At 36.2% G+C, this 21,594-nt stretch overlaps 3 protein-coding genes, 2 non-coding genes and 1 pseudogene across 6 annotated transcripts; 5 read left to right on the top strand and 1 right to left on the bottom strand.

The window, feature by feature from the left end:
- The first annotated feature begins 2,849 nt into the window (after nucleotides 1–2,849).
- LOC113759360 (ankyrin repeat-containing protein BDA1-like) lies at nucleotides 2,850–4,385 on the top strand. Its single transcript, XM_027301925.1, has 2 exons — nucleotides 2,850–3,431; nucleotides 3,579–4,385. The coding sequence occupies exons 1-2, from the start codon at nucleotides 2,850–2,852 to the stop codon at nucleotides 4,383–4,385; spliced, it is 1,389 nt and encodes a 462-aa protein (XP_027157726.1).
- A 186-nt stretch (nucleotides 4,386–4,571) lies between these two features.
- Nucleotides 4,572–7,481, top strand: LOC113759359. The gene is made up of 2 exons (XM_027301924.1): nucleotides 4,572–4,617; nucleotides 7,123–7,481. The coding sequence occupies exons 1-2, from the start codon at nucleotides 4,572–4,574 to the stop codon at nucleotides 7,479–7,481; spliced, it is 405 nt and encodes a 134-aa protein (XP_027157725.1).
- A 1,732-nt stretch (nucleotides 7,482–9,213) lies between these two features.
- Nucleotides 9,214–11,951, bottom strand: LOC113759358 (annotated as a pseudogene).
- Nucleotides 11,952–17,827: 5,876 nt separating this feature from the next.
- On the top strand, nucleotides 17,828–21,362 carry LOC113763177 (40S ribosomal protein S7). Of its 2 annotated transcripts, none has more exons than XM_027306916.1 (6): nucleotides 17,828–17,899; nucleotides 18,923–19,007; nucleotides 19,115–19,188; nucleotides 19,277–19,400; nucleotides 20,448–20,630; nucleotides 20,983–21,362. In XM_027306916.1, the coding sequence occupies exons 2-6, from the start codon at nucleotides 18,933–18,935 to the stop codon at nucleotides 21,100–21,102; spliced, it is 576 nt and encodes a 191-aa protein (XP_027162717.1). In that variant the 5' UTR covers nucleotides 17,828–17,899; nucleotides 18,923–18,932; the 3' UTR covers nucleotides 21,103–21,362. The 2 variants fall into 2 exon arrangements, with proteins under 2 accessions (XP_027162717.1, XP_027162719.1); XM_027306918.1 differs by lacking the exon at nucleotides 17,828–17,899 and adding an exon at nucleotides 17,926–18,042.
- Nucleotides 19,725–19,816, top strand: LOC113764276. The gene has a single exon (XR_003467556.1). It is a non-coding gene; the product is annotated as a small nucleolar RNA snoR69Y (small nucleolar RNA).
- Nucleotides 19,995–20,086, top strand: LOC113764277. The gene has a single exon (XR_003467557.1). It is a non-coding gene; the product is annotated as a small nucleolar RNA snoR69Y (small nucleolar RNA).
- Nucleotides 21,363–21,594: the final 232 nt, after the last annotated feature.

The raw sequence follows: 21,594 nt of genomic DNA, 5'->3' as shown, positions 1-21,594 counted from the left end.
TTGAGTACTACTTTTCACAAATACGTAATTTCAGGAGCAAAATGTATTTGTTTCATGAAAATAAAAAATTGGGAAGTCCTCCAAAGCTGCAAGCAATATCGTTTTCATGGTACAAGAATGTTCGTGCTCATCCCTTCCATGAGGAACGCTTAGTACTAGTTGTTGTTGCAGGGTTTTGAGATTCAGTTTATTATATCGCTTAACATCATCATCATCATCCATAATAATCACTAGACTGTATTGTACTTCCGGTCCAACTAATTTCTGTTGGGTAAATTGTAAATGACTAGCAAATGTTGTAACAAGAATTGGTTTCAAATCGTGATAGAAATCACTTTCCTTTAGGCTTTATTTGTCCGGTATAACGTGCAATAACCTTGGACAAATATCCTTTAGGATAAGATGAAGTTTTGTTTGTCTTAAACTCTTGCACAAAGCAAAACAAACCCTTTGTGAACTAAGGAGTGCTTTTGAGAGAGTAAGGATAGTAGGAAAGTGATTTTCTACAGCAAACCACTCTCTACTTGACCTCTTTATATAGGAAGATTGTTTGAGAAACAAAAGACCTCATTAAACACTTGTATGAATAGATTCAAAGTATTGTGTATGAATAGATTCAAAGTATTGTATACACATTCATGCACTTTAATTCATGCATCTCATGACCATTAGATCAAAACATGAATCTATCCTTTCATTCAATAATTCCCATATACATGAATACATTCATAAATGAATGTACATTTTAGAAACATTCACAATACTATACATGTACCAAAAATTAATGAATATACATTAATTACATGTATGTACATCATACAAATTTTGAAAAGTTTCCAACAATTTCAACGATTAGGATTCAGGACACGACACTTTAAAATGTTTTTGGCTGCATGAAACTTGATACTATGATCAAAGCATGTTGATATTTCCTAACAAATGTATGACACTGTCTTATTACCTATAAATTTGCAGATTATATATAGAGGGGAAATGATTCTCAATCCCTCCAAATTCTGATTCTCACCCAACATTATTCCAGAAACAAGGAATGCAACTCAAGTTTGCATAATATATACTTTGGAGTTGCAGATTTGAACTAAGGTGGATCATTATTTATGGAAATGAACCAAGTTGCAAATGTGCATATCTTGAACTAACTGAGGTATTACATACATTCTTTTTTTTTTGATAGCATGAGAGAGGTAGGATTTAAGAAGCGAGAACGAAAAATGAGGATTTGAACCCAAAACCTTTAATTTTTTAGATTTCAATTTTAGCCACTAAAATATGGCATCCTTGGCTTCGTCCGAGGTATTACATACTACTAATTAACTCTCCTCCATTAATTGCTGATGTCTATATTTTGACAAAATAAAGGTGGATTGTATTTTCCTTGAAGCCACTGTATTCGACCTCCTAACACTTTCTGAAAAGGACATAATCAATATTAACCTTATCAGGGACCAAATTCCAAATGCTAGGGAATCAAATTTGGACTTGCGTAGTAGTCTTTGGTTTTGCTTGTGTTTCCAGCAGCTTCCAAGTGGAACTTGACGAATTGACTTCAAAATTTGCATTCAATTCCTACACGTCCTCGTTTCCGTGTTTCAGCTCCTACCTCTTAACGTGTTGAAAAAAATTTTACACGTAAATTTCCCATCACTGACTTTTTCAAAGAATTCTTCTTGAACCTTTAATTTCGTCGATAATCAATTTGGTAGGGTAAAAAACAAAAAAGTCCTCTGTGGTAAACCTAATACATAGAAAAACTCCTGTCATTGAAGGTAGTGTTATTAAGGCTACAGCACTCGTGATGCCACAGATTAAAATGGTTCTAATTACAGCAAATCCATGATTTACCAAATTCAATTTATTGTAGCTTTTTATGAAGAAATAAATTTAGGTATCGTGTATCAGGTGATAAGACATGTTCGTGACACGCGAGTCTCTCTTTGAAAATTCAATGTAGTAATGAGAACGCCGTATTTTGATACTAAATCAAAGCAAACCTCTTTTGCATTGACACATTCTCAGCTTTGACAATACAATTAGCGTATACTACTAAGCAACCGTGGCAGTTGTACCTGATAGGGGCCAAAAGCGTGGATTCGATTCACATTTGAGCAGTCACCAATCCAATTTTAGAGGCCATACATTTTCTAAAAGCTATTGTTGAATGAAATACCTGGTATTGTCTGAGAAGTATTTCAGAAGATGCAAGCAAGAAATGTTACTTGATCCTAAACTGCTTCTGGAATGATGGAAACCGTTGTCTCTCCTTGTAAGACAGGCACATACATCAACTCGTATAACATGGAGATGTTACTAACTATGATGTTACTTAACTTCGATGTTTTTAGACATTAATCAATATATTGATAGGGTAGTTTGGTCTTATTTTGTTCTGTGTCTATCAGGTACACATGTACCATATAAGATTGAAAATGCAGTAATTTTTCTGTTTATCTTCCCAAGAACAAGAGAGTGATGCATAAATGGGAAATGGATTTGGTTGCTCAACTGCTGAAAGTCTTTGAACTGTAACATCCTTGATCAGCGATATGTTTGGTGGAAATATCAATTCTGATTATGTCAAGTGCAAATTACTACGCTTTTGAATGTGATTGGATTACTGGTTCCTAAACCCAAATTTTCTAATGGAATTATTCAACAAAGTATAGTAGAAGTAAATACTAATTCATCTTATTTAATCAGCCAATGATGCAAAGCTGTGCATGACCTTCCCCCAAAAATTCGGCCCGTCAGATCATTAGTTCTTTCATCCTATGTTTTGACAAAAAAAAAAAAAAATTCATTAGTTCTTTCAGAAAGTAATAACCTCAGGAATGGAGAGCAAAAAATCGGTAATTGATGCTGCTCGCGAGGGAGATACTGAAATACTAAACAAACTGCTTCAAGAAAATCCATCCCTTCTTGATGATGTTGCATTTGGTAATCCTCCGGAGTCTGTTCTACATGTTGCAAGTAAAGGTGGACATGTGAGATTTGTGATTGAGCTTATGAAGCACAACAAGAAGCTGGCTAGAGAATTTGACAGAGGTGGTTTTCGGCCTTTAGATGTAGCTGCAATCATGGGGAACGTCAAAATGGTGAAACAGATTCTGAGGTTGGATCCTGGATTATGTCTTCTCAAAGGAAAAGGCCAAAGAACAGCTCTCCACTATGCTGCTAGTAAAGGGAAAGTTGAGGTTATAGATGAATTACTCTCCACCTGCCCTGATTGTCTTAAAGATGTCACATTTAGTCAGGAAACTGCACTTCACCTGGCTCTAAAATGCTACCAATTTGAAGCATTTAAAGTTTTAGTCAAGTATCTTGAAATTCATATGCTACACTGGATCATAAATTGGTGTGATTTCAATGGAAACACTGTATTGCACCTTGCTGCTTCAACAAAGCAACATGAGGTATGCTTGACCTAATTCTCATATTCCTTCTATGATCTATAACTGATTTAAGTCCTTGTAGCTTTCTATCATACCATTTAGATTAATTCATTCAAAGTGTTAATTGATTACTAAAAGGCCTCATGTTTGATGTATACCTTTTTCTAGTGCATAGAAGTACTATTCAGCAGCAGAGACATCTATGCAACTGTCAAGGTGAATGCCAAGAACTTCAAGGGTGTGACAGCTGCTGATATCCTCGATATTGTGATGGAAAGTTCGGATGATTTTCGTTCAAGACAATTGATCTTACAACATGCTAGTGGGGATCATTCAACAAATTCTGTTTCTCAGGCCAAACATCAACCGAATAGAGCTGATTATCAGTCACAACCTTCAAAGGACTGGTTCAAGTATTTCAAATTCCAGGTCCAAAGAGATTCCCCAAGTGCTACACGCAATGCACTATTGGTAGTTGCTGCCTTGATAGCCACTGTTACATTTCAGGCAGGGGTAACACCTCCATCTGGGGTCTTAGATAAGCCTAACCAGCCAAATCCTGATCAGAATCAAGCTGGTTTGCCATCGCCACCTGCGTATAACCCTATAGCAGTTTCTGGTCTTGCTGCTGCCTCAGCAATCTTTGGCTCACATGCTACTTCCTACTTATTCTTGTTTTCCAATTCTTTAGGCCTCACAGCATCACTAAGCATCATAATTTATCTCACTGGAGGGTTTCCATTCCAAAGAGAACTTCTGATATCTATATTTGCTATGATGTCTACTTATGGCTTTTCAGTAAGTGGTATTCTGAAAAAACAGAGGAGGGAAAAAGAGGTGGTGGGCTATATCCTTCTAACAGTTGCCTTCTTGTTACCATTTTTGATGAGATGGCTACCAACCTGGGGCAAAATGGCTTGGAAGAAGTGCAATAGAAGATTTTCCAAAGGAAATCTCTTGCCTGTTGAACATTGATGTGATTGCTTTGACAATATTTAAAAATCCAAGATTAATTCCATAAATTAAATTTTATGCATGTCAAATGGGAGAAGGTTGTGTGTGAAATTTCCCTGTTTTATTTAATTTTCTTGTCTTAACATGAATTGTAATTGTAGTTTTGCTAATGAGAGTAGATATTAAGATTTTATGAGAGACAAAAAGATGGTTCTTATCCTTTTTGATCCTGAGCAAAGCAACTCTGTAGCTGGTAAGAAGGAAGCATCCCTGTTACCAATAACTCCCTTGTTTTTTTTTTTTTTTTTTATCAATCGTCATCCCTACTTCTACTCCTACTCTATCCTAATCTAACTACGGAGAGACCCAACTGGACCTATGGGGGACCGATGGGGACAGAACCACCACGGGACCAGACGGGTGCACGACGCACCCATCTGGATTTTTTGGTCAATTGTGGTTCTTCAAAAAAACCAATAATTCCCTTGTTGAGTACTACTTTTCACAAATACGTAATTTCAGGAGCAAAATGTATTTGTTTCATGAAAATAAAAAATTGGGAAGTCCTCCAAAGCTGCAAGCAATATCGTTTTCATGGTACAAGAATGTTCGTGCTCATCCCTTCCATGAGGAACGCTTAGTACTAGTTGTTGTTGCAGGGTTTTGAGATTCAGTTTATTATATCGCTTAACATCATCATCATCATCCATAATAATCACTAGACTGTATTGTACTTCCGGTCCAACTAATTTCTGTTGGGTAAATTGTAAATGACTAGCAAATGTTGTAACAAGAATTGGTTTCAAATCGTGATAGAAATCACTTTCCTTTAGGCTTTATTTGTCTGGTATAACGTGCAATAACCTTGGACAAATATCCTTTAGTATAAGATGAAGTTTTGTTTGTCTTAAACTCTTGCACAAAGCAAGACAAACCCTTTGTGAACTAAGGAGTGCTTTTGAGAGAGTAAGGATAGTAGGAAAGTGATTTTCTACAGCAAACCACTCTCTACTTGACCTCTTTATATAGGAAGATTGTTTGAGAAACAAAAGACCTCATTAAACACTTGTATGAATAGATTCAAAGTATTGTGTATGAATAGATTCAAAGTATTGTATACACATTCATGCACTTTAATTCATGCATCTCATGACCATTAGATCAAAACATGAATCTATCCTTTCATTCAATAATTCCCATATACATGAATACATTCATAAATGAATGTACATTTTAGAAACATTCACAATACTATACATGTACCAAAAATTAATGAATATACATTAATTACATGTATGTACATCATACAAATTTTGAAAAGTTTCCAACAATTTCAACGATTAGGATTCAGGACACGACACTTTAAAATGTTTTTGGCTGCATGAAACTTGATACTATGATCAAAGCATGTTGATATTTCCTAACAAATGTATGACACTGTCTTATTACCTATAAATTTGCAGATTATATATAGAGGGGAAATGATTCTCAATCCCTCCAAATTCTGATTCTCACCCAACATTATTCCAGAAACAAGGAATGCAACTCAAGTTTGCATAATATATACTTTGGAGTTGCAGATTTGAACTAAGGTGGATCATTATTTGTGGAAATGAACCAAGTTGCAAATGTGCATATCTTGAACTAACTGAGGTATTACATACATTCTTTTTTTTTTTGATAGCATGAGAGAGGTAGGATTTAAGAAGCGAGAACGAAAAATGAGGATTTGAACCCAAAACCTTTAATTTTTTAGATTTCAATTTTAGCCACTAAAATATGGCATCCTTGGCTTCGTCCGAGGTATTACATACTACTAATTAACTCTCCTCCATTAATTGCTGATGTCTATATTTTGACAAAATAAAGGTGGATTGTATTTTCCTTGAAGCCACTGTATTCGACCTCCTAACACTTTCTGAAAAGGACATAATCAATATTAACCTTATCAGGGACCAAATTCCAAATGCTAGGGAATCAAATTTGGACTTGCGTAGTAGTCTTTGGTTTTGCTTGTGTTTCCAGCAGCTTCCAAGTGGAACTTGACGAATTGACTTCAAAATTTGCATTCAATTCCTACACGTCCTCGTTTCCGTGTTTCAGCTCCTACCTCTTAACGTGTTGAAAAAAATTTTACACGTAAATTTCCCATCACTGACTTTTTCAAAGAATTCTTCTTGAACCTTTAATTTCGTCGATAATCAATTTGGTAGGGTAAAAAACAAAAAAGTCCTCTGTGGTAAACCTAATACATAGAAAAGCTCCATGTGGTTTTAAAACATACAACATAACACCTTATGCTTTGAACTAAATTGTAAAGATGACGGAATCCGTTAAACTTAACAGAAATAACTTATTGGAACCTAAAAAAAAAAAATTTTATACCTAATTTTTAACAAATATACCTGTTCTACATCTTAACCCTCAATTCTCTCTATCTAGAGAATAAAACAAATGATTTTTTTGAGCTGTTTTTTGCTTAATTATATCTGGGCATTTTGATCATTTCTTCCATTTCCGTTAAGTTTAACGGATTTCGTCACCTTTACAATTTAGTTCAAAATATGGGGTGTCATGTTGTACGTTTTGAAACTACGAGAGACTTTTCTGTACGTTAGGTTTACACGTCACAGTCAAGCAAGCCGCCTTTAAACATATGATTAATTCCTAAACTGTACAGTAATTTAGTAGGACAAAAGAAGAGAAGCTGAATATACTCAAATTTCGAAAATATCCATTAACTCTTGGTGATTAGCAGTGGCAACTCCATCCAAGAACCCCCTGAATATTGCAGCAAAGGTAGGACAACTACATTGTGTACAAGAGATCATCAGAACAAAGCCTGAACTAGCAAAAGAACCAAGCCAAGATGGATTTCAGACACTTGACATAGCCTCTACTTATGGCTATTTCGAGATAGCAGGAGAGCTTTTGGCATCCTCTGGTCCTAGAATTTCTTCTCTGCCCGGAAGAGATGGAAGAACATCCATGAATGGAAGAGTGGAAGATATTAATGAATTGTTTAAAGCACGTGCAGATTCTGTTAAATATATGATTGCTTTTGGAGAGACTGCACTTCAATTAGTTGTCAAATACTTTAAGAAAAGATTGTCCTGAGAGAGTTGGTAAATTCGGTAAAATAAGGAAGGAAACACTGTCTTCCACTGCACCTCTGGGGCAAGTTTTCGAGATGCTTATTACACCTATTATTTCATGCTTGTGGTTCTTTTGTTTCCGAGAAGTAGTTAGATCACAAATGCAAAATCCCATACTTTGATGATCATGAATTTGATTTTGCTTGCTCCAACATTATGTTTGACTTCTGAGTTTTGGTTTTTTCATGGTCGTCTACATGATTTTTTTTAGGCCAAGTTGTAATGCTACATCAAGCCCATCAATTTCTTGTGGTGATATTTCCACTTTGACATAATAGTCAAGCAATGAAATTAGATTTCTTATTCGTCGAGCAAATCTACGAGAAGTTATTACAATCAACTATGTTTCACTATGCAATACAGTCTTCATTCATGCTTCTAATTTTACAATCCATTACAAGTGTGATTCCACTTATAAAGCTGGGAAATGGAAATGTTCTGCAGACTATAGAGTTCATGCTTGACGAGGTCAATCCCATCAGAGACACACACACACACATTTATATATAGTTGACGTGAATGCTATAAATAGAAAAGCACTGACGCCAATGGATATACAGAATATACTGATAGAGGCTTCCATTGATGTTGAACTTAGAAAGATCCTTCAACAGGAGAAGCTCCAGAAATACGAATTGTCTCAGAGGATTTAGGCCCTATTTGGATTGCGATTTTCCTCAGAAAAATTGTTACATTTTCCGTGAACACATTTTCCTATCACCTTTTTACCTCACATATATCAAATCGCTACAATAATTTTTCTACAAAAAAATCCAGAAAAATGCAGTCCAAAGCTACTAGCAAACCTTCTGAAAATGCACAAATTTCCGATTGAAAACACTAGAATTGGATAGACTATTTTCAGTTTCCCAAGGAAAGAGACCTCACTGCACGTGAGATAGGCACTATTGATTAAATTTCAGATTCCAGTACAATGATGATCAGGAAATTTCAACAACAGATACGGAAATTGACTACTCACTGCATTAGCATACAGCATTAGTAGGAACTATAAACTTTCAATCCAACAGGTAGTGTTGGGCAAGATGACCCAGGTGGACACAAGGCAAGAAGGACTATATAGTCCCCTTTGCAACTTGGAGGAAATTGCCAAGTTTTCAATGTATGAAACTGGTGTCTGCCTTTTCACCAGATGAATCTGTCAGGTTTCAATATGCATTGTTTGTTCAGCTACTCTGACTTTTTGAAATGCAAACTACCAATTATATAGGTGATCAAACAAAATTATACTTTCTTGCTTTCTTTGTTGTAAGATTTCTGCAACTACACTTGCAATGGGTCTCTGAGAAAAAATACAGCTTCTTAGTTTCTGAAATTGATTGTCTGAAGATCAATGGCATTTGTGAGCTTCAAGCAATTGAACATTCTAAGCAGAAATTAATGAAGGAAAAAAATTTGCAATTACGGAAAGTTCAATGTACATCCATAGCTAGAAGACTTCAGTGTCTGTAAGACACTTAGAAATGATAGAACTAACTGATAGGAAAGAATAAAGAGATGCTATCCATGAAAGATTTTTGGATTGCATTTTTCATGATTTTTCATGGAAAAATTATTATAGTGATTTGATGTATGTGAGGAAAAAAGGTAATAGGAAAATGTGATCACGGAAAACGACGTAATTTTCCGACGAAAAACCGCAATCCAAACAAGGTTCTCAATGAAAACATCTTTTACTCGCAACCAACCATGCAACCCAATGCAACATTGTTGTCCATTTTCTTGATAAGCAATCTACCATGGGGTGGAACGTCTTGAGGCTTCGTGGATACATCAGCATCGACAATGATAGAGTCTCCCTCTATGAATTTTCCTCTCATAATTTCCATAGCAATTTCATTCTCAATGAATTGTTGAATCACCCCCTTCACGGATCGAGCTCCAAAGTTTTGATCAAAACCCAAGGTGACTAAAAGATTTACCCCTTCTGTAGTACAATGAAGGTAAATTTTCTTTTCTTTCAACCTCTCTCGAAAACGATTTATCTGTATATCAACGATTTTGGAGATTTGTTTAGAATCCAGAGGTTGGAAAACAATGTACTCGTCTATTCGATTCATAAATTCTGGCTGGCTGAAAGGTTTGTTTAGCCATCTCCATGACTTCAGTTTTCATCGCCTGATAGATAGCCTCTTTATCATCCCCCTTGTCATGCGCAAGTGTTTCTAAAATTTGCCGGGAACCAATATTTGATGTCATAATTAATATGGTATTTTGAAGCTAATAGTCCTTCCCAGAGAATCAGCGATTCTTCCATCATCCAACAACTGTAGAAAGATGTTAAAAACATCGCGATGCGCCTTTTCAATTTCATCAAAAAGCACAATCGAGTAAGGCCTCAGACGGACCGCTTCAGTGAGTTACCCCGCCTTCATCATAACCAATGTACCCCGGTGGTGCACCGATTAACCTAGAAACAGAATACTTTTCCATGTACTAGCTCATATCTATCCGCACTACATCATTCTCATTGTTACAAATGTATGCAGCAAGGGCTTTTGCTAGCTCAGTTTTGCCAATGCCGGTAGGACCTAAAAACATGAAGCTTGCAATTGGACAATTTGGATCAGATAGGCCAGCCCTTGAGCGCCTGATAGCATCAGCTACAGATTTGACAGCCATGTCTTGACTAACAACTCTTTTACAAAGTTCTTGCTCCAATGACATAAACTGATCCATCTGAGATTGCTCGAGGTTTGATGATGGTATGCCAGTCAATTTGCTAACAACTTCAGCTATATGAACATTAGTCACTTCTTTCTAGCGAGCTTTATTTTTGCTATGCTCCACTTCATTTGAATCAGTCTGATCATTTCGCACAAGAGATGCCAAAGCACTCTCCAGCTTGATCAGCGGTGTCTAGATACAGGATGATCAGTTTCATCTTTGAGGGGGATTTTCTCCAACTCTAGCATCAAAATAGCCCTATCTATCTAATATAAGCTGCCAATCGGCCCTGAACTAGTGCTTTTCATTGCGAATCTCGCAGCAGCTTCATCAAGTAGATCAATGGCTTTCTCCGGCAAAAAATATCCTGTAATATACCGATGTGCAAGAGTTGCGGCTGAAGCAAGAGCCCCATCTGAAATCTTAACCGCATGATGTACTTCATACTGTGCACGCAATCCATGAAAAATGTCGATCGTAGCTTCTACAGATGGTTCACCACACAATACCTTTTTGGAATCTGCATTCTAAGGCAGGGTCCTTCTCAATGTAAAGCCTGTATTCCTTCAATGTTGTTGCCCCGATGCATCTCAGCTCGCCGCAGCTAAGCATTGGCTTCAACAAGTTTGCAGCATTCAATGCATACGTATTACCATAACCCATTATCATATGTATTTCATCAATAAATAGTATTATCCTCCCATTGGAGGCTGTGATTTCATTCATCATACATTTAACTGCTTCCTCGAGATCTCCATGATGCTTAGTTCCAGCAAATAAAGAGCCAATGTCCAAAGAGAACAAAGTACACTTCTGCGGAGGCTTGGGTGCATCCTTCATAATCATTCTTTGAGATAGCCGTTCAACAATAGCTGTTTTCCCTACTCCAGGCTCACCAAGGATAATGGGGTTACTTTTTGTTCATCAGCATAAGATCTGAGCACATCTTTCTATTTCATCATCACGACAACTGACTGGGTCGAGTTTACCACGTCTTGCAAGTTGAGTTAAATCATAGCCATAATTCCGAGTTTTCCAAATTTACTATCCGGCTGACCTTGTGCTTGATCAGTTTCTCGGTGCATGGCACCAATAGCATTCCTCAAATCTTGCTCGCCGATCCTGAGAACCGAAAATAAGTGCTGACCAAATCTCTTATGGGAAGTGAATGCTAACAGCAGATGCTCCAGGGAAACTAAAGAATCCCCCATGTCTTTCTTGTGCCTTCGTGCAGTAGCCAAGAGAGACCCAAGATTGAACTCAGGACCACCTATCTGGCGGTAATTTCCACTATTATGATCATGATCATCTATCAATTTCATCGCCGCTATAAACTTATTTGTAGCTTGCACAACTGCTGCAATATCAACTCCAGCCTTGATAAATATTTTCTGAGCTAACCCATTCTTTTGATCCAAAAGGGCTTTCACCAGATGGTCAGGCTGCAGCACCTTTTGGTTGGCTCAAGCTACACTCAGAGAACCAAATATTCCCTCCCATGCCATTGGGCTATGCTCTGAATAATTGATTCTGCTGGAGACAGCAGTACCGGATGAGTAGGAGCGAACGAAATCGACTTTGTGTAAGAAACCTGTTGATCGAAGCTTGATGACAGTAATGCAAATCCATTCTTCACTGAGGGAGCGGGAAAACTACTATTGCGTCTGCTTGTGCTTATGATTACTACATTGGAGACAGCCCTGAGAGCAGGGAAGGCCACTCTGGTGAGCCTGGAAATCGACATTATTGGTGAAAAGTTTACAAAAGCGACCCCCACCTCAATCAAATCAAATCGAATTCCGACTGGAACTACTGCTACGAGTTAATAAAAGAAGTCAATCCATGGCGATCAAGGAATTCTTCATTATAGCATGACGATAAAAGTAGCAATGAGCGAACAGGAATCGAGCACTGACCATACAAATTATGAAGAAAGAACAACAAAAGTATTAAAGTTTTTCTACCATAATACTAACATATCGGTTCTGCCTGACCTTCTCAATGTCTAATTGGTAGAGAAATTGGAAAGTTGAAAAGAGATTAGAAGAAGTGCTAAGTAGTGCTACATAAGTACGAATAGGAAACCAAACAAGTGGTTTTAGTATCAGGTTAATTAGGGAACCGACCATGAATTGACTTTGTATAACTTCATATTTGTATCAAACTCTGGGAGCAACGAATATTTTAAGGAACCTTTTAAGTTTCAATTTTGATTGTATATACTTGGGTGTTGAGTTTATCAACGTTGATTATCTCTTCCCCTGCCCCTAAACTGAAAAGCAAAATTTAAGGGTCTTCTACTAGCTATTATTGACCAAGAGTTTTTGTATTAAAGGTCATAACCAACCAGAGAGGGGGAGGGGGGGGAGCAATTCTATTACTAAAATAAGCTACTATCAGAAAAGTATCTCAACATTGTGCTTTTTAAAATGCTGGAAAGCAGCAAATTCCTTCTGCTTTTTTTACTAATTTCCCACAATGTATTGGTTATACTTTTGTTATGAATTACATTATCAATTTAAATAGTCCTAGACTTCTAGTTATGTGAAAGACGCTTGCTTCTTGCTAGTACGTTATTACTAGTTTTTTAGCCCTGACGCCAGGCGTCAGGTAGTTGAGACTCATTATGTTGCTGCTATGTTTGTGTGTTTTTTTTTCTTTGTTAGATATACAGCCATGTGTGCGAGTGTGTGTTTTTTCCTAATTGCACAAATAAACATGAGTTTGAAATCAGGTTATCTTACATTCTTAATATAGCATTAGTCAGTAAGTAATGCCTAAAATTAGGCAGAACTAAAAGGCATGATTATTTAACATTCTTAATGTAGCATGAATCAATAAGTAATGCCTAAAATTAGGTAGAACTAAAAGGCATATAACTATATATGTAATGTGTAGCCTTGCTTATTAGTCACGTTACTTCTCTAAGACAAGCAATTTGACAATTTCCATTTTTTTTGACAATTTCTGTTTGCTAGTAATTCACATTTAACAATCTTTTAGAAGAAAGAAATAAAGAAAGACAATTATAAAATGGGTTTGTCATTTTCTTTTGTTTGCTAGACTTGAATGAGCATTCAAACATATTTAAAAATATTTTCAAACCAATGTAAAATTGAATTAATCTTTTTTGTATATTCAGTGGCTTTTTTGTTTACATTAATAGGTCTATATTCATGACACATAATTTTTATTCAACTCTAGCCCACCATGACCTCGGTTTATATATACTACCATTTCTCCTAATTAGGATTTCATATTGGATCCTATTCTTTTTGTTGCAATTTAGATGATTGTTTGATTGATAGATTAAAAGTGTTCAAGAATGGAGGGAGTAACGATACTTTCTTTGGATAGGACATCATCTGTTGAAAATAAGCCTCAGACTCTCAATATTGAACAACTTTAACTTGCAAGGGTGAATATACATATTTTCTTATTTTTCTTTCTTTCTTCCATTTTTTAGGCTGGCTATCTCTTTGTTTTTTTTTTCTTGGAGATTTTGATGATTTTGGTTTTGATAATTTGTATAGGAGGCAACACTTTATGTGGTGAGTACGAGGAGCATGGTAGAAGCTCTTTGAATTTTCACTAAGATAATGGCTTAGATATATACAATATCTAATAATTTAATGAGCTTAAAATTTTTCTTTTCTACTTTCTAGGTTCGTTGGATTTATAATTCTTACTTATTTGATGATTCTTTCTCTTACTTGGTTGTTGATTTTTTTTTTTTTTGGTAATCTGTATCATAAGCTGCAAATTTATAGGTTATTTTGTGTTCTTAAATCATGTGCTAAAATAGGTGAGTTTCTCTTTTACTTTTTCTTTTTTTTTAATAAAAGTGATATTCAAAATCAAGAGATAGTTAGAAACTTTAAATGGTGAATTCCAAATCAACTTGTGTTTAAGGATTGGTTAGAATAAAATGCTAAGAAATAACTGGTGGAACTATTCTACAAATGGGATAATAAACTTGTGTTTAAGGTTAGAAAATATGTATTTACTGAATCATTTTTTCATGCTCAAAAGAAAAAAGTTGGACCTACTGTAAAAGTTTAAAACTATAATCCATTTCTTAAATTGCATTTTTTTATGAAGAAAGTTTATCCTTTTGCCAAAAAAAATGTTTACATAGAGATCCTTATATATATAATTTTTTTTTGTGTGCAGGAAATATTTTTTACATGGAGATTACCTTGCGTACGAAGATAAGATTTTTGGCCTACAAAGATCAAAGTACAATAATGATATTATCATAACCACATGGAATCGGACTTAAAAGAGTAACCAAAATTTTCAACCGCAGTATTATCTCAATTTGAAGATTGAAGAGAGAATCGGTCCGAGTAGCAGCAGACTAAGTAGCGTCGGAGGTGCAAAAAGGCGAGTCGTGGTGTGGAATACTGGGACGCGTGGAGAAAGACCACATGCATTGGGCGTGGGAAGTGCATGCCTTCATATGGTTCATAAATGCCTTGATACTGTTCAAAACCAGTGCCATCCATCGCCAAAAGACCAAAACAGCCCTCAAAGTCACAACAATCATGGGATAACCGGTCCATTGCGCACTGTTCATAAGCGATTCATGCATTAACCATATCAAATGACTATATGAACTCGATACATGTTTAATTTGCTAGATTACTTGCTTAACCTATTTGGTTTTGTAAAATGAGTATCCCTGCTTGTTCTATACTTATTTGGTTAAAGTGCTTTCTTGACTCGATATGTGATAATTTGGAAAACGATTTTTGATCCATCGAAGTGAGCAGTGTATACTTTATCACACTAGCCTTTCGAGTGGTGACTTGTGTAAAATGTTTTCGTGAATATCTTACGTGTTGTGACGTCGTTGGGTGAATCTCTCGACCAATTTACGTGTTGTGAATCTCCTCGACTCTCGCGTGATAAAAATAAGATAACGGCCAATGATGGCCTATTAATATGGCAAATGCCTGTCAAATAACCGTCACTACTCAATCGTTAACTGTGAACCGTTTACCAACCCACATGACTATTCGATATCCGTGAATTACATGCTTCCATGAAATCAAGTTGTATTGCTTACGTGCTTACGTGCTAAGTATCCACTTGATTACTTGATTATCATGAATCACATATTATATGAAGTTGTCCATCATTGATAGGCGAGTGTGTACTTTACCTCACTCGACCTACTCAAATGATGAATTTTACCTTTTGTCGAATTACTTGGTTACCTGTGCATGCTGTAAGCTCTAAGCTGAACTTGAGCCCTGCCTCGGTTACTGACCTACTCGAGCCAGGACTGGATTCGATCGGGTAAGTTGGAACCCTGGACAACCGTTTCGGTATACTCGAGTACTACCACTGGAGGGATAAGATGATGGTCAGTCAAACCGAGGGGATCCGGAAGTCATAAGGTACAGATGACCGATGAAGTTCCACTGGAACACCGTATCCTACAGTATATGTTTACCTTGTATCATGATAATTGTTTCATGCTAAAATGCCAACATGAAATCATGAACTATACATACTAAATGTCTCATACCATGATAAATGTCTCAAATTACTGTATAATGATTATCACCTCATGATAACATGCCATTGTGTAACGTTGAACCATGCATATGATATGCCCGACTTTCTTGATTTGTTTGAACTGTTAGAGTGTCTTGGAACCTCACTGGGTTGTGTAGCTCACCCCACGTCATTTATTTTTCCTGACAGGTCCTGGCAAATGGGGCGATCTGAAATCTAGTTGTATTTTCTTATGAATGTAATTGAATCTTATAACTTCGCTTTGCGGTTTGTAATGTATAATTATATTTACGTCATAGATCGGATTGGGAATATGTTAAGTTTAGGCGACTTTTTGTCTTGGATTGCCACTTGAAAATGGAAAAGTGTAAAACCTAGACTTGTTATATGGCTTATATGAATTTGTTATTTGGGATTGTCGGATTTTATTCAGTGGTTTGTAATGCGTAAGGTTTACGAATCGACGATTAGCTATCCTATAATACTGTTATCTCTGAAGCTAATTTGGTTTTAGTAATTGGTTTATTTGAAGAGAAACGATGTTGTAATAGTCTAGGTTATACTTCGGAAGGATTTGACTAGTTTGCTTGCGTGAGTCCTGGTGAGAGTTAGGCAGACGGCCCGCCAACCCTCTGGTTCGCCTTAGGGGGAAGTGGGATCGCCACATGCATTGGACGTGGGAAGTGCATGCCTTGATATGGTTCATAAATGCCTTGATACTGTTCAAAAACAGTGCCATCCATCGCCAAAAGACCAAAACAGCCCTCAGAGTCACAACAATCACGGGATAACCCGTCCATTGCGCACTGTTCATAAGCGATTCATGCTTTATATATGTAAGATTTGGCTCCTGCTACCAAAATAGAATTTTGGAGCGAAGTTTTGACTTATTAGATTGTTTCCATTCCAATGTTTAGATTTAGGCTCTATTTAATAATCTAATTCATCATTTAAAGTTAATGGATTCAATTTTTAACATGTTCAGACGCGTTTGATAACTAAATATTAAATATTCAAATTAATTAAATGACACTGAATTTGCTAAACAAAACTTACTTTTAAAAATCAGTGATAAGTTATCCACTTATCATTGAACGTGATATACACTCAAATGTATTAGATTTAATACTTAATAATTTAATGGATTCAGATTTCAGATTTCAAATTTCAAATTTCAGTATTATCAAACGCACCCTTGGTGTAATATTGCAATTTTTGTAGCTTTTGAATACAATTACAAAGCCCTAGCGCTCAGGGGATGTACATTGAATGCTTACCTCTACAAATAAAAAATTCATAGTTTACCTGAAAAAGAATTACAGTAAATTGTTTTTCTTTCTCAAACACTAACACTGCTATATTAAGAGTATCAAAATTAGTTTATGAAGGGTTCCTTTATTTACGTACGTAATGACAATGCTATCTTAACATCATTATAATCAGCAACCCATTTCGTACGAGATTCTATCTGCAATTCTTTGTTCATTATCCATGGAAAGTAGGAGAATTCATCTTATACCTCAATGATATACCGCAAGACTGTGACTGATAGTACTAATATTTCAGCCAAATTAAGGTGATTTTCGTAATTAACTATTCGGCTCAAAAATATTTAGCTTCAATTTTGATACTTAGGGCTAGAGATTTTGCAGATTTGAGTAAATACGTTAAAATAACATTAAAAAAATTCTTCAATATTCCACATTATTGACATAAAAGTCCTGGTTTGTTCAAATCAATATTTTCTCCCACTTTATGAGCGTTAGTTTGTAATATTATTAAAAAATGGGGTCTAAGTATTGGAAATTGTTATACTTTGAAGACTCCAATAACAACTAATAGTATTTTAATTTAAATTATTATTTTTGTGTAAAACAAAGTCAATTACTACTGAAATTACTACTAATCCCTAACATGACTCAAAAGATTATATTACAAATGCTTCTCAATTGGGCCTGCAACCAGAATTCCGGCCCCTCACCCACACAGAACCCAAAATCCTATCCGGGTTTAATCAGGCCTACCCAATCCAAACCCACCCCGCTACCGGCTACCCTGCCACTTATAAAATCAATTGAACCCCTCCAAACCCTAGGGGGTTTAGCGCCTCTCACTCTCACACACACACACACTCTGCGCTTCACTCTTCTCTGCTCTCCCCAAAAGGTACTATAGTTCTTCATCTTCAATCTTTGAATCAGATACGTTTCTTGTTATTGTTGTTGGTCTCTGGTTGGTTACCAAGAAAATATGGCGGTGAAGTTTTGAAGGAGGGAAAGGATGGGAATTTGCATTGCCTAATTGGATAAGTTAGGATTTGTTCCATTTCTTTGATAGTAACTATTTTTCAGAAGATAAAAAGTTTTTAATGGTTTTTTGTATGCTGGAGAAAATGTTGAAGTATGTTATAAATTAGTACAGAATTTTCTCTTCTAATCAGTTTGATTGTTTAAACATTTTGGGCGGTCAATGTGATTTTTTTTTGAGGCGTGAATGCTGTGATTAGGGTTTTTGGTATTAATTTGAAGTGAAGTGTTTGTTGGTTGTCAAAGCAAATGTAGGAGTTTGTGGAAACTGGCATTTGGTTACTTGGCTTGTATCTAGTGATTGGATTTTTGGATAATGGCTTCACAGTGCAACTCCTGACCATTTTCATGGTTCGTTAAATATGAATTTTAGTTTGTAATAAGCATTCGCCTGGAATTCTTTGATTTTTTTTCCTGGTTTAGCAACTCGGTGTTTATGCTGTTGATTCTTTTAACACAAATGGTGTTTAACAAATTTTTTATTGGTCATACTAGGCTGTTTCTGATTTTTTTGAGCTACTAGCCCCCTTAAAATATTTCCTCACATTTTAAGCTTATATAAATAATGACAAACCCGTTTCTGTTTAGAACTTGATGGGGATGCTTCACAAAAGCAGGTTCTTTTTGCCATATCTTTTAGGCCTAATCATGAGTATTTGGTTCGGATTACTTGTTACTTTTTGAAGTAGTGGTTTATACACTAGAGCCAAATGAAGACAAAAAATCTGCTTAATATTGTTCATGCTGCCATGAATGTTTCTGGTGGAACTAACTCAGTACTTTTGACCGGATTCAGCAAAATTTAAACAGCAAGTTTGCAGAGAATGCCTACTTATTCCACTTTAGGACTTGTTTTTAACATGACATCAATATTTTGAAACAGGCCTGCCAAGATGTATACATCAATGAAAAAAATTCACAAGGATAAGGATGTTGAACCTACAGAGTTTGAAGAGTCTGTGGCTCAGGTTACTTTATTGTTTGTCTTCACAAATTGTTGTTTGGCAGCTTTATTTTTAGTTGATTGACTAGGATGCTTGATTCCTACCTAGATTATATTCTATTTGATGTGCAGGCCTTATTTGATCTGGAAAATACTAACCAAGAGCTCAAAAGTGATTTGAAGGATCTGTACATCAATTCTGCTGTGTAAGAGTAACTTATAAAGTCACTCAATTGACCTTGTTTGGCCGTTTAACAAGTCTGATTGGATATTCTGGTGTCTTCTTTTCTGCAGTCAAATTGATGTCTCTGGAAACCGGAAGGCTGTTGTTATCCATGTGCCATACAGACTAAGAAAAGCTTTCCGCAAGATTCACGTCAGGCTTGTCAGGGAGTTGGAGAAGAAATTCAGTGGCAAGGTTCCTGTATTTCTTTTTTCTCCTGTTGAAGTGCTTTGCTTGTCTTCTTATTACAAAGATGGTGCTGGCTGTCTTGCCTGTGTCTTATCTATCAGTAGTTGGAGCATTTGGTTTTTGACTTTGCTTATTGCTCTTTTAAATTCTAAAAATATGCATATTGCTTAAAGAAGGTGTTCTGCATAACAATATAACCAGTGATATTGCATAGCCCTAAACCCCATAAGTTAAATTAGCCAGTGATATTGCATGTTGCTTAAAGGTGTTCTGCATAACAAATTAGCATTGTGCACACCCTGCATATGCATAGGGAATCCATTCAATGGAATGTGGCTATGATGATTAATGATAATCCCAGCTCTATGAGACCTCTCTTGGTCAGGGAATTGAACTGATTGAACATCATTCTGAGCTCTTATCTATCAGCAATTGGAGCATCTTGTTTTTGACTTTGTTTATTGGTATTTTAAATTTTAACAATACGGCTGCACAAGTCAAATTAGCTAGTGACATTGCATGTTGCTTAAAGAAGTTGTTCTGCATGACAAGTTAGCATTGTGCACACACTGCACATGTATGGGGAATCCATTCAATGGATTGTGGCAATGATGATTAAGAATAATCCCAGCTCTATGAGACCTCTCTTGGTCAGGGAATTGAACTGATTGAACATCATTCTGAGCTCTTGAACCAACTTCGCAGCTTGCACTTCATCTTTTTGCATACACTCCATTGAAATTTAGTTGATGGACTTGGCCTCCTGAATAATGTTCATGTCCTATTATACATTTATTTGGAGGTCATCAAAACTGCCTATGTTTGTCTTGAATTTTCTTTCTTGATTTATATGGTAACAAGATTTTGAGATTTTGTGCCATTGTCTACTGTTAATAGTTGTCTGAAAGCTGCTACTTTTTTTTTGTTCACTTTAGGAACTTAATAATGCTGTTCTTGTATCATCTATTACACTATTCTTGTGTTAGGTTTATCATCTTTGATAATTTTAGGTTGTTGTAGGATTTAGTTTTGATTGCAAACTATGACTTTTAGGATGTGATTCTGATTGCCACCCGAAGGATACTGAGGCCCCCAAAGAAAGGATCCGCTGTTCAACGACCCCGCAGCCGGACTTTAACTGCAGTACATGATGCCATGTTAGAGGATGTTGTTGTCCCTGCTGAGATTGTTGGGAAGCGCGTTAGATATCGCATTGATGGATCCAAGATAATGAAGGTGTGCTTTTAGTTATCATTGAGGTTGTCTTGTTTACTTGATAGTTCAGTGATCGCATTACTTGAGGAAGGTAGGCTGGGGTTCCAAATAGGTGCCAGCCAATAGAAGCCATTTTTGTATTACTATTATCTTTGGTTTAAGAATAGACGCATCATTTTTACTAGTTGGTTGCTCGAAATCTGACTTCAAATTATAATTTGAAGTCTTTGACCATTAATTTCAGGCCTGTTTATGCTTTGCTCTTTCCTACTTGTGGGGAGAAACATGAATGTTGTTTGTTGTCTTGATGCATGAGATGCTTATTTAACAGCTAAACTTTTGAGTCCATTATGATTTACTGTTTTGTGCACAGGTCTTCTTGGACCCCAAGGAAAGAAACAATACTGAATATAAGCTGGAGACTTTTGCTGCAGTTTACAGAAAGCTTTCAGGCAAAGATGTTGTGTTCGAGTACCCATTGACAGAGCCTTAAAAGTAGTGGCAGATGATTTGTTGTAGATCTTTGTGATCCACGAGGCCCAATTCGTTTTGATCAATCATTTGAAATTTTGACTCCATATTTTGTGGTTAAATAGGCAGCGAACTTTATGCTTGCTATCAAGTTTTTCTTTTTGATTATGTAGTTTCTACTGTGAGGATTTTGAATATTTAAAGAAGTTCGTTAACTTGCAATGGATTTCATCAGGCTTCTATGTGGTTTGCTGAATACAATGTGATAAAATTGTGTGGCGAGTCTGCATCTGCATGGTGAAGCTGAAATGTGCTAGTGTCCTCACATTGGCATTGAAGAGAGACGAAAAATCCACCTTGTATGAGAATAATTTAGCAGAAAACCGTGTCTCTGGCAAATATGTGGTCCGCAGATTAAAAGGAAACACAGAAACCTTTTCTCAACTTGGAAAAATATTGGAGGAACGGCTCGGTGCATTCGAGAGTTTTGCTGCCTCTGGATATAATTGTGCAC

This window comes from Coffea eugenioides, chromosome 2, assembly GCF_003713205.1.
Source record: "Coffea eugenioides isolate CCC68of chromosome 2, Ceug_1.0, whole genome shotgun sequence".
Taxonomy (NCBI): domain Eukaryota; kingdom Viridiplantae; phylum Streptophyta; class Magnoliopsida; order Gentianales; family Rubiaceae; genus Coffea; species Coffea eugenioides.
The sequence above is the reverse complement of the archived record's forward strand: the minus strand, read 5'-3'. Positions and strand labels throughout refer to the sequence as shown.